The 12,314-nt window shown below is 43.4% G+C and overlaps 1 protein-coding gene across 1 annotated transcript in view; it reads right to left on the bottom strand.

Annotated features, from left to right (window-relative positions):
- The window catches only part of EVC2 (EvC ciliary complex subunit 2), a 174,317-nt gene that overhangs the window by 130,270 nt on the left and 31,733 nt on the right, over positions 1-12,314 (bottom strand). The window contains exons 7-8 of the mRNA XM_037829381.1: positions 11,817-11,870; positions 240-374 (exon numbers count right to left, since the gene is read on the bottom strand). Of these exons, the coding sequence (XP_037685309.1) occupies positions 240-374; positions 11,817-11,870 (189 nt within the window). The remainder of the gene's footprint in view (positions 1-239; positions 375-11,816; positions 11,871-12,314) is intronic.

The following is a 12,314-nucleotide window of genomic DNA, read 5'->3' as shown; positions in this document are numbered from 1 at the left end:
CAGGTTAGTGTCAGCCAAGGAGCTTTGAAAAGTCCCTTGTGATGGGCCCCATCTCTGGACCATCCAAGCAGAATCCCTGAAATTGGAGCCTGGACCGTTAGTATCTGTCACTAGCTCCCCCAGATTCTGATCTAGGTCCAGGGCTGAGAACCTCTAAGCTGGAGGATAAACTTCAATCTTGTCTCTACCACCCACCAACCAAGCTATCCCCAGGGAGGAAAGCTCATGTGGAAACTCACCGCGTGTCTGCTGAGCAGGTTTCCCTTTAGACATTTACATTGAACCATGAAGAAGAGTGTGACCCAGGTCAGCACTAGGGAGACTGCGAAGGCAGTGAAAAATCCCGCTGCATGGAGACCATGGTTTGGTAGAACCTGCAGGGACAGAAAACAGAGAGAGGGATTTGTTCATGGTCACACTTCACAGTTTTCACGTCAAAGAGATGACTCACAGTTCTTTAGAGTCAGGGAGGCCTGGAATTGGAAACCCAGCTCTGCACCTACTAGCTAGGTTACTGAAGACGTTTGGCTCTCTCTGTGCCTGAGCTCCCTTCCAGCATGGCTCCCACACAGCACATTCATGAGATTAGATGGGGGCAAGTCCTTCAAAGAAGCTGATGCATGGTGACTGCCACATAGTAAGACAATTCAGCCCAAGCCTGGCACATAGTAGGCACTTGATATGTTAAATCCCCACACTACAAAAGATCCCCTAAATATAAAACGTAGACACTAATGGAAGAATTGAGGGATGAAAAAAGATGTTAGATTACAACTGGCAGAAGAAATATTGTCTTATCAGTAGTAACATTCAATGTAAAATGGATTGAACTCTCCAGTCAAAGGGCAGAGAGTGGCAAAATGAATTAAAAAAAAAAAAAAATGACCAAACATAGTCTGTGTATAAGAGAGTCACCTTAAATTCAAAGGCAGAAATAGGTTGGAGGTGGAAGGATGTAAAACACTATTTCACGCTAAAAATAACCAAAAGAGAGCTGGAGTAGCTATACTATAAAAGATGCTTAAGATAAATAGACTCTAAGTCAAAACTGTTACAATGGTAAAAGAAGGACACTTTATATTGGTAAAAAAAAAAAAAAAGGTAGACGGTAATGGAAGAATTGAGAAATGAAAAAGATGTAAGATTACTAATGGCAGAAGAAAATCCTGGCCTTTTCATATTGATAAAAGGGTCAATTCATCAAGAAGATATAACAATTATAAATATATATGCACCAAACATCAGGGTCCCAAAATACATGAAGGAAATATTGACAGAGTTGAAGGGAGGAACAACTCTACATTAATAGCAGAGACTTCAACACACCTCTTTCAACAATGGACAGAACATCTAGACAGATGATCAATAAGGAGAGAGACTTGAACAACTGTAAACCAACTAGACGTGTCAGACATATACAGAACACTTCACCCAACAGCTGAATACACATTCTTCTCAAGTGCATTGAATCATTCTCTAGGATAGACCATATGAGGTGTCACGAAACACATCTCAACAAATGTAGAAAGATCATAATCATACAAAGTATCTTCTCTGAACACAAAGGAAAGAAGCTGGAAATCAACAACAGAAGGAGAACTGTAAATTCACAAATCTGTGGAAATTAATAATACACACTTAACTGTTAGGGGATTGAATCATGTCTCCTACAAAAAGCATGTCCTAGCTCTAATCCTTGTTCTGTGGGTGTGAACACATTTGTAAATGGGATCTTGGAAGACATTATTGTTATTTAAGTTGTGTAAAACTGAATGAGGTTGGGCCATATCCAATATGTCTGTGGTGCTTATAAGAAAAAGGAAATTGGACATGGAAGAGAGAAGAACCATGGAAAGAAGCTAGAACCAGGAAGAAGAGATTGACATGTGATGGAAAGCTGAGGAACACAGGATGGCTGCCAGCCGACGACACTACTAAATGCGGAAGGATGCAGACTTCTGGCCTCAGAGACTGTGAGCCAATAAATTCCTGTCGTTAAGCCAGCCCATTGTGTGGTATTTGTTACCACAACCTGGAAACAAAGGCAGCAACCAATGGGGCAAGAAGAAATCACAAGGGCTATTAGAAAATACCTTAAATGAATGAAAACAAAAGCATAACATACCAAAAACTTCTGGGATATAGGCAAGGCAGTGCTGAGAGGGAAATTTATAGCTTCAAATGCTTACATGAAAAAGAAGAAAGATCTCAAATAATATCCTAATCTCACACTTGGATGAACTAGAAAAAGGTGAAGAGACTAAACCTAAGGTGAGAAGAAGGAAAGAAGTAGTAAAGATTAGAGTGAGACAAATGTAATAGAGAATAGAAAAACAATGAGGAGAATCATGAAACTAAAAGTTGGTATGAAAAAAGTAAATAAAACTGATAAACCTTTAGCTAGACTGAGAGAGAAGACCTTAATAACTAAAATCAGAAATAAAAAGATGGGACATATACTACCAATCCCACAGAAATACAAAAAGATTATAAAAGTTTACTTTTAACTAAGCCAACAAAATATATAGCCTACAAGAAATAGACTCCCAGAAACACTCAAATTACCTAAACTGAATCAAGAAAAATAGAAGGCCTCAACAGACAAATAACAAGTAAGAGACTGAATCAAAACCTCTTAAGCAGAAAAGTCCAGGACAGATGACATGAATGGTGAGTTTCAGCAAAACATCCGTAGAAGAATTAACACCAATCTGATCAAACTACTCCAAAAAACTCAAACAAAAGGGAACACTCCATAACTCATTCAGCACTCCTTCTTGATAAAAACACTCAGAAAACTAGGAAGAGAAGGAAGCTTCCTTAACTTGATGAAGGCCATACATGAAAAACCCACAGCTCTCATCACATTCAATGGTGAAAGACTGAAAGCTTTCTCCCTGTTCTAGTTTGCTAATGCTGCTGGAATGCAAAACACCAGAAATGGATCAGCTTTTATAAAGGGGGTTTATTTGGTTACATAGTTACAGTCTTGAGGCCATAAAGTGTCCAAGGTAAGTCATCAACAATCGGGTACCTTCACTGGAGGATGGGCAGTATCTAGAAAACCTCTGTTAGCTGAAAAGACACGTGGCTGGCATCTGCTCCAGAGATCTGGTTTCAAATGGCTTTCTCCCAGGAAGGAGAACTCCGTGCAGTTCCTCAAAAATGTCACTCTTAGTTGCTCTTGGGGCGTTTTTCCTCTCTTAACTTCTCCGGAGCAGAAGTCTGCTTTCAACGGCCATCTTCAAACTGTCTCTCGTCTGCAGCTACTCTCTCAGCTTCTGTGCATTCTTCAAAGTGTCCCTCTTGGCTGTAGCTCCTCTTCAAAATGTTCCTCTCAGCTGCACTGAGGTTCCTTCTGTTGTCAGCTCATTTATATGACTCCACTGATCAAGGCCCACCCTGAGTGCGGGGGCCACGCCTCATGGAAATATTTCATCGGAGTTATCACCTACAGGTGGCTGGGGTACATTTCCATGCAAACAACCTAATCCAAAATTCCAACTTAATCCCCACTAATATGTCTGCCCCACAAGATTACATCAAAGAATATGGCCTTTTCAGGGGGACATAATACATTCAAACCAGCACACTCCCTAAGATCAGAACAAAGACAAGGATACCCAATTTAACATTGTATTGGAAGTCCAAACCAGAGAATTAGGGGGAAAAAAAAGAAATAAAATATATCCAAACAAATAGGAAAGGAGGAGGTAAAACTTTCCCTGTTTGCAGAGGACACGACCCTATATAGATAAAATTCCAAAAAATTTACAAGAAAGCTCCTAGAGCTAATAAATGAATTCAGCAAAGTGATAGGATAGAAGATCAACAAACAAAAAATCAGTGGTGTTTCTATACACTAGTAATGAACAATCAGAAAAGGAAAGCAAGAAAAAAATTCCATTTGCAATATCTACTAAAAGAATAAAATGTCTATGAATAAATTTAACCAAGAATGTGAGGGGTTTGTAACCATTGCTGAAAGAAATTAAAGAAGACCTAAATAAATGGAAGGACATTCCATGTTCATGGATTGGAAGATTAAATATTTTTTGATGACAATTCTACCCAAAATGATTTACAGATTCAATGCAAACTCAATCAAAATTCTAACAGCCTTATTCACAGAAATGGAAAAGCCAGTCATTAAATTCACATAGAAGGGTAAGGGGCCCCAAATAGCCAAAACCATCTCTAAAAAGAAAAACAAAGTTGGAGGACTTCCCAATTTTAAAACTGATTACAAAGCCACAGTAATCAAAACAGCATGGTACTGGCACAAGGACAAACATATAGACCAATGGAATTGAATGGAAGGTTCAGAAATAAATTCTCCCGTCTATGGCCAACAGATTTTTGAGGAGGACACCAACTCCACTCAGTGGGGGAAAGAACAGTCTCTTCAACAAATGGTACTGGGAAAACTGGACATCCACATGCAGAAGAATAATACCTCACACTATGCACAAAATTAAAACAATATGGATCAAAGACCTAAACACAAGAAATAAAACTATAAAACTCTCAGTGGAAAATATAGAAGAATATCTTCAGGACCCTGTATTAGTTAGTAGATTCTTGACCTTCATGCAACAGCACAAAGCAACAAAAGACAAAGTACATAATATGGGACTTCATCAAAATTAAAAACTTCTGTGCATCAGAGACCATTATCAATAAAATGAAAAGACAACTCACAGAAAGGGAGAGTATATTTGAAAACCATATATCTCATAAGGGTTTAATATCCAGAATATACAAAGAACTCCTACAACTCATCAGCAAAAAACCAAACAACCCAATTACAAACTGGGAAAGGACTTGAATAGACATTTCCCCAAAGAAGGTATGCAAATGGCCAATAAGCATACGAAAAGATGATCAACATCATTAGCCACTAGGGAAATGCAAATCAAAATCAGGAGATAGCATATCATAACCACTAGACTGGCTGTTATTCAAAAAACAAAATAACAAGTGTTGAGGGATGTAGAGAAACAGAGTCCTCGCTAACTGTTGGTGGGAATGCAAAATGGTGGCAGAATGTGGAAAAATGTTGCAAAATGTGAAAAACAGAGGAAAGTGAAACACAGAGTTACCATATGACTCTTGGTATGCACACAAAAGAGCTGAAGCAGGACTCAAACAGCTATTTGCACACGATGTTCATAGCATCACTATTCACAACCCAAGCGTCCATCAATAGACGAATGGATAAACAAAATGGTGGTATAGACACACAATGGAATATTATTCTGCCACAAAAGGGAATGAAGTTCTGATACATGCTACAAGATGGATGAACCCTGAAGACATCACGCTGGGTGATATAAGCCTGGCACTAAAGGTCAAATGTATGCTCTCACTGATATGAAATAATTAGAATATGCAAATTTATATACCCAGAGATTAGAATACAGGTTACCAGGGGCAGCCATGGGTGTGAGAAATGCGGAATTAATGTTTTTTGTACAAGGTTTCCATTTTTCTTGATGGAAAAGTTGTGGTAACGGATAGTGCTGATGGTAGCACAACTTTGTGAAGGTAACGAACACCACTGAATTGTATATTTGAAAGTTATTACAGCGGTAGATTTTACATTGTATATATGTTGCCACAATAAAAATTTTGAAAAATAATAATAAATATTTTTTACAGGCAGGTTTGGTAGACATGGGGATGCACTGCCCAGACTCCCCTTCCAGAAACGACGTGATGCCCAGCCACGGGCAGGACAAGAAGCAGACATCCTCCAGCTTCAGGGCATCTGCTGCAGAGAGCCACCTTGCTGGGGGTTACACCCTCCCCAGGTGAGCCTCCATCTGGTAACTTAGCGAGGTGCAGGGTAGAAAAGCCGGTCGTTTTAACCTGACGAGGGACATTCTGCCAACAATACTGGTTCCAGAGATCTCTGCCAGGTTGTCCAAGGCCTGGTTGGCCCAAATCACTATTCAATGTCTTCTGCCCAATCCTCCTTCCTCCTTCCCTTCACAGGTGTTGATCACTGATTGTACCAGGGGCCCCATGACCACTCCCAGTTCAGTGCTCTGCTAAGAGGACTCCCAGGGCTCAGCATAAGAGTTGTGCTCACAGCTATGATTTGTTACAGCGAATGGATACAAAGCAAAATCAGCAAAGGAGAAGATGCCTGGGGTGAAGTCTGGAAGAATCAGCCACAGGCTTCCAGGTCGCCTCCTGGTGGAGTCTCAGGAGACTTGCTTAATTCCTCCAGCCGTGGATCGTGACAGCTCGTGTGAAACACGGTCTGTCAGGGAAGCTCATTACAGACTCAGTGCCCAGGGCTTTCACTGGGGCTGCTCCCATGACACCCTCTGCCAGGCATGTACTGAGATTCCGACTCCCAGAAGGAAAGCAGATGCTCAGCATAAATTACCTTGTTTGCACAGTCGAGGCACGGGGAGCCGTGCGTACCAGTTAGGGAATGGTGGGAACTTCCTGAAACGGGGGCAACCTCATAAACAAGACCTCCAGACTAAGAAGGATAACTCTTTTCTGTCCTCTCATGAAATCCTTGCACCTCAAACTCCCTCTCAGCGTCTGATTCAAGAGAACCTACGTGGTGACAGCAAATTTAATTCAAAAAGGTTGCAGCTGTTGGCAACATTATGTATTTTGGATCTAGAGGACAGGTGACCTCATTCCCGTGGCCGCAGTGTAGGCTGCAGTCAAGGTCAAATGTTTCCAGCAGACCCATAATGCCAGTGTGACCTTCCAGATGTCAGAGCCAAGTCAGATCAGAAAACAGTTCACTGGACTCGGAATCAAACGTGATTCCACATTTCACTCCTCTTTGATGGATCCGCCTCTGTCCATAAAGGCTGTTATCAGAGCTGGCCAGGGAACCAATTCTATTTTCATAATCTAACATCCTCCTGATTCTAAATCTTGAATTCTGATTAGAACCGAAGTGAAATGCAAGTTCCCATTCATGCTGGAAACGTCCCTCCGAGTCCTGAGTGTTGATTTTGCACCTACTGGACTAGAAAAAAAATCTATAAACTGGATAAATATGAATAGCATTGCACAGAGGTGACATTTTAAAGTATGGACGGGAAGGAGTAAAAAAAAATCTGTCTCTAAAGAGAACAAAAGGAATAAAGATCAGGAATCTGTTCTCAGGGTTTGCTCTTTCAGAGAAGGCACAGCCTTTTTCACGGCTTCGGGAAGGGATAGGGCGGAGAACGGGGTCCTCTCTTGGAACCCACGGTACGGCAGTCCCTGGGCGGCTACGTCATGTACTTTGTGTCACTCCGTCTTCCACAACCCTTACGGGGCTGTACCATCCCCACTCTACCGATGGACGAATGGAGCAGTGAACGAGCGGAGGGGGTGTTACCTCAAAACGTCCACAATGGACACATATTAAATGACCTTAGTAAATGGGGAATGTGATCGCTTGCACGTGATCCTGCCAACAGCATTACATAAGCTCTCCGCTGTGCTCAAGGTCACCGCGTAAAACCTTGTACCGCTGGTCCTCGTTATTCGTGGAGTCTGTATTTGCAAATTTGCCAGCTTCCAGCTTGCTAAAATTTGTTTGTAACCCCAAAATCAACACTTGTGGCACCTCCAAGGTCATTTATGGACATACACAGAGCAACAAGAAATACGAGTCACCTGATGCACAAGTTCCCAGCTGAGGTCAAACCAAGCAATGCTCAGCCTTCTTGTTTTAGCTCCCATGATGAAAACAAGTACCCTATTTGTGGTACATTTAGTGCCACATTTTTCACATTTTTGTGCCTTTTTGTTGGTGATTTCACTGTTTAAAATGCCCACAAGCACAGTAGTGAAGTGCTGTCTAGCGTTTCTAAGCGCAAAAAGGCTGTGACATGCCTTGTGGAGAAAACACTTGTGTTTGAGAAGCTTTGTTTGGGCATGAGTTACAGTGCTGTTGGCCATTTGAGTGCAATGTTAATGAATCAATAAGGAGTATAAACAGAAACATACATAAAACAAGGTTATGCACTGATCAGTTGATGAAAATGTTGTGACCAGAGGCTCAAGAAGCAATGGTTTATAATCTCTAATTCAGTATTTGGGGCGATTTCATAGAACATAATTACTGCAAATAACGAGAATCAACTGTATTCTCACCTCGTGCATAGATAGCTATCTCTTGAGGTGTTTTTCTTATTAGTTTATAGGAGCTCTTTATATATTAAAGATATTAATCCTTCCCTTTTATGTATGTTACAAATGTTTCCCCAAGTTTCTCAATTATCTTTCTTAATGCTGTTTTTAATTGTGAAAGTTTTTTTAAGACTTCCATGGTTTTCCCTCGTGGTTTTCTTCATATTACATAATATTAACTTAATTTCACTTTTACAAATTGTTTTTTCTATTTAGATTTTAATATTATTAGGGAATGCTTTTTTATTTTCCTTCCAAAAGGTCCAGACAAATTTATGTATGTACATGTACATGTTCCCATGGATTTGAAATATCATTTTATTATATATACATATATACACACATTCTGTTTGGTCCCAAACAGAATGGGACCCTTCAGTCTAACTTTCCATATGGCAGTTGTGCATTTGTAAAGCTTAATAATATTCTGAGTAAATGCTAGGGCCTGTCCTCCCACATTACTCTTCATTTTCAAGATTTCCTATCTTGTTTCATAAATTTATATTTTCAGGTGAAACTTTGAATCATTTTATCACATCACCCCCTAAATCCCCTTAAGATTATTATTGGAATTGCACTCTAAATGGATTTGGACAATGTAACAATCTTTTAGATGTCTGTTTCCCAATTAGACCTTGAGATCCCTGCGGTATGATATTGCAACCTGTTCTCCCGGTGCCCAGTGCAGGGCTGGCCCGTGCACGGTGCCTGCCGTGAACACAAGCAGTAGTGGGTGTGATCCAGCACACTCCCGAGACCTGATTTTTTTTTTTTTTTTTTTTCCCTTTCACAGAGACTCTACTCAGAAAATCAAAATTGAGACAAAACAGGAAGCGATTTTTCAGGGCCTCATTTTCTTTGTCTGACATGAATCAGTTTCACACTCAGGAATTTAAGGAAACAATGGGGTATTGTCCAAGTGCTGCAGAAATCCCAACTTATGTAACAGATAAATGCAATGTCTTCACCCTTTTCTTAATTTTTGTAACTGCTTAATGAAAATGTCGGGGGAGAGCGTCTCCCCAAGATTTGTTGCTTTATCACGCTTTCCCAGTATAATTCAGTGCCCTTGCATGTGCCCCAGTCAATCCCGCTAGACAAAGGGCCTGGCCTCATCTTTGTGTGTCTTCTCAGTGGTTTCAGGGACTGTGCTTTAATGCAGTGGCATCTTGGTTCACGTCTGACTGACAATCAACACTGGTCTAACGCTGAACTCAGAGCTTCAGCTGGATATTTTAGAAGAAGGTTAGCCTGCCAGAACACCCCTCCTCCATCTTTAACTAGTCCCTAACCTCTAAGGCCCAGTTGGATTCTTATCTCCTCCAGGAATCCCGCCCGTCCACCATCACCCACAGAGCCCATGGAGCTTGCGCTTTCTCTCCTGTTGGAATCCACAGCACATACTATCTCTATTATGGGTCATAAGCCAGCAAATTCAGTCCAGATGTGTACTGTCTGGTCTTTCCTGTATTTCTGTTCAATGTCTCAGAGTGAGTGTTTGGACGGAGCAGTGATGATCAACTGAGTCTCCAGGTTGTCCCAGATTCCACTCCTGCCTCGACCCTTGCACTGGGTCTGATTCACACATTTCTGGTAACTGTGTGGCCCCACGAGGCTTGTGGGTTTGAGACCCTGCTACTAAACATTTAATTGTGATCATCACAGACCACCAGGCATACTAGTGTTGCTTCCATGTACACGTAGTAACAACAGCTGGCATTTATTGAGCACTGCATTACTCCAGGCACTGTACTGAGTGCTTTACATATACGAATCCATTTACTTTATCAACCACCCTCTTAAGTGGGTTCTATTATTATTCTCATTTTACATTTGGGGAAACCGAGGCCCAGAAGGGAGTAACGTGCCCAAGGTCACATACCATCAGTGGAAGGGCAGGGAGTCAAAGATGTGCCTTCTGGTCTGAGAGCTGCTCCGCTCCCAACACCGTACATCCCCCATATACGTACGACACAAGTGTGCCTCATCTCCCCACCTGATGGCGTGCTCCATGAACGTGTCCCCTGGTCCAGGGGCCAATGGGGGCTGAATTCCAGCTCTCGATCCACTGCCAAGCCTTGCACCCAGGAGGCTGTATCGCAGAGGGGAACTTTTTCCCTGATTCTCCTACTAGCAATGTGTGGGATGGGGCAACTCATCTCCCTCCACATCAGAGAGCCTGGGACGTGGAGGAGGGGACATAAATATCGTGTAAACAAATGTTCTCTGCCTTTTACTGCAATCCCCAGCTGCCAGCCATGTCTCCACCGAGCAGCAATCACCATCACTGGTACCAACGAGGTCAATCAAGGGACGTTTACCACCGACACATAAGGCACAGTGGGGAACAGAGGATGAATCAGATGTGGCCCCACCAGCAAGGAACGCACAGATCTGTGAGAAGAACTGTTCTTATCTGTGCACTCAACTGTCAGCTTGCTCAAGCCCAGACTCATGTTTTATTTCTGCCTCTTCTGGTCTGGGATGTTGGCTCAGGAGGAGGCATTAACAGCAGGGACTCGGGAGCCAGACAACTTGGGTCCACATCCTGCGTGTGTCACTTACTAGCTGTGCAGCAAAGGGTTAGCATGGCCGGCCTGATCACCTGCCACCTCCGAAAGGCCTGCTTTACGAGGCTGGTGCTTGGCTGGCGCCTGGATCTTGGACTGCGGGAGTTTCCCTCCAATCCCTGGTAAGAATGGCTCCCTGGGCCCAAACCGTGCAAACAGTGGGGTTTACGCTGTCCTTCTAGGCATCTGGAACCTCGGAGCATGCCAGGTAGAGGGTGCCCGCGTGACCAGCCCCCAGGAGAAACCCTGGGCACTGAGAGGCTAATGAGCACATCCTGTGTGACTCCTCTGGGAGAGGATCCTTGGGTGCTTGCACCTGGTTTTCCCCAGACTTCGTCCCAGGCACTTTTTCCCTTTGCTGATCTTGCTTTGTGACCTTGAGCTACAATAAATCATAACTGAGAACATGGTGATATGCTGTGAGTCCTCCTAGCAAATCACTGAACCTGGAGATGGTCTTCAGGGACTCCCTAACACACCAGCCATGTGACCTTGGGCGAGCTACTTGACCCTACTCTGCCTCAGTTTCCCCATCTGTGAAATGGGGGTGATTTGAAGACAGACACGCTCTCACAAGACTGTGGTGAGGATTAAATGGCTCAGCATATGATGTTACTTAGACTGCTGGGCACACAGTAGGTCCTTAAGGAATGCAGTCTGGTGTTGCATAATGAATAAACTCTTAATGAACACAAGAACGAGTGAGTGAATGCGTGAGTTGTGGATGCTCAGACTGACGAATGCAGATGGAAAAGTACTAGGGGTGAAGGGCCGTGGCAGGGAAGGTCTGTGAAGACAGCAGGACTGAACAGAGGCACAGGTGGGGGTGGAGGCTCACCAGGCAGCAGCCGCCCGTCTTGCCCAGATGGAGGGGTCCTCAGACGAACAGAAAGTGGCAGCTGGCCAGGCAGCTCAGGCCACCCTGGCGGACCTGAAAGACTGCAGGTTGTCCTTGGCCCCGGTGCAGGTCCGTGGTGCCCAGGCCAGCTGCCAAGCCTCCCTTGGCTCCGAGGACAGAGAGGAGACCACCCGCCCAAAGAGACACACTTACATAAAGCCAGGGCGCTCATGTCATACGTTTCCTCTTACCGTTAGCTTGTCTTCTACTGTTATGGTAAAAAGAGCTTTCAGCCATGTTCTGTTCTAGAAAAAGGAAAAAGAAAAGAAAATGCTTTGGTCAACAGTTTTTGGAGTCTCTGACCCATCATCTAACTTTGGTAGTCCTTCCAGGTCCCCGGGCTCAGAGGGTGGAAACTTGCAGAGGCTTCAAGCCCCTATGGGGGAAGGTCTCAGGGACTGTAATCCTTCTTCTCTACTGAAATCCACCCTGGTCTCCTGCTGACCAAGAACAGCACTGGTCAGCGTGCCCTTTAATGAAATGTCTGGGGCTGGGCAGGTCAGGCTGGGGTTGAGTTCTGACTCCAAAGATCACCGGCTGTGCAATCTGGGGCCGGTTACTAGGACTCTCTGAGCACCTGCTTTCTTCCCATAAGATGGGGAGAATCGCTGGGCTGTGACAGTCCTGCCTGGGTTTTCCCCTACCCCCAAATCCCAACTCCCTGTGGGCTATTCTTGATGCCTTCTACC

Source organism: Choloepus didactylus, chromosome 3 (assembly GCF_015220235.1).
Source record: "Choloepus didactylus isolate mChoDid1 chromosome 3, mChoDid1.pri, whole genome shotgun sequence".
NCBI lineage: Eukaryota > Metazoa > Chordata > Mammalia > Pilosa > Megalonychidae > Choloepus > Choloepus didactylus.
This window is presented reverse-complemented; position numbering and strand designations above follow the sequence as displayed.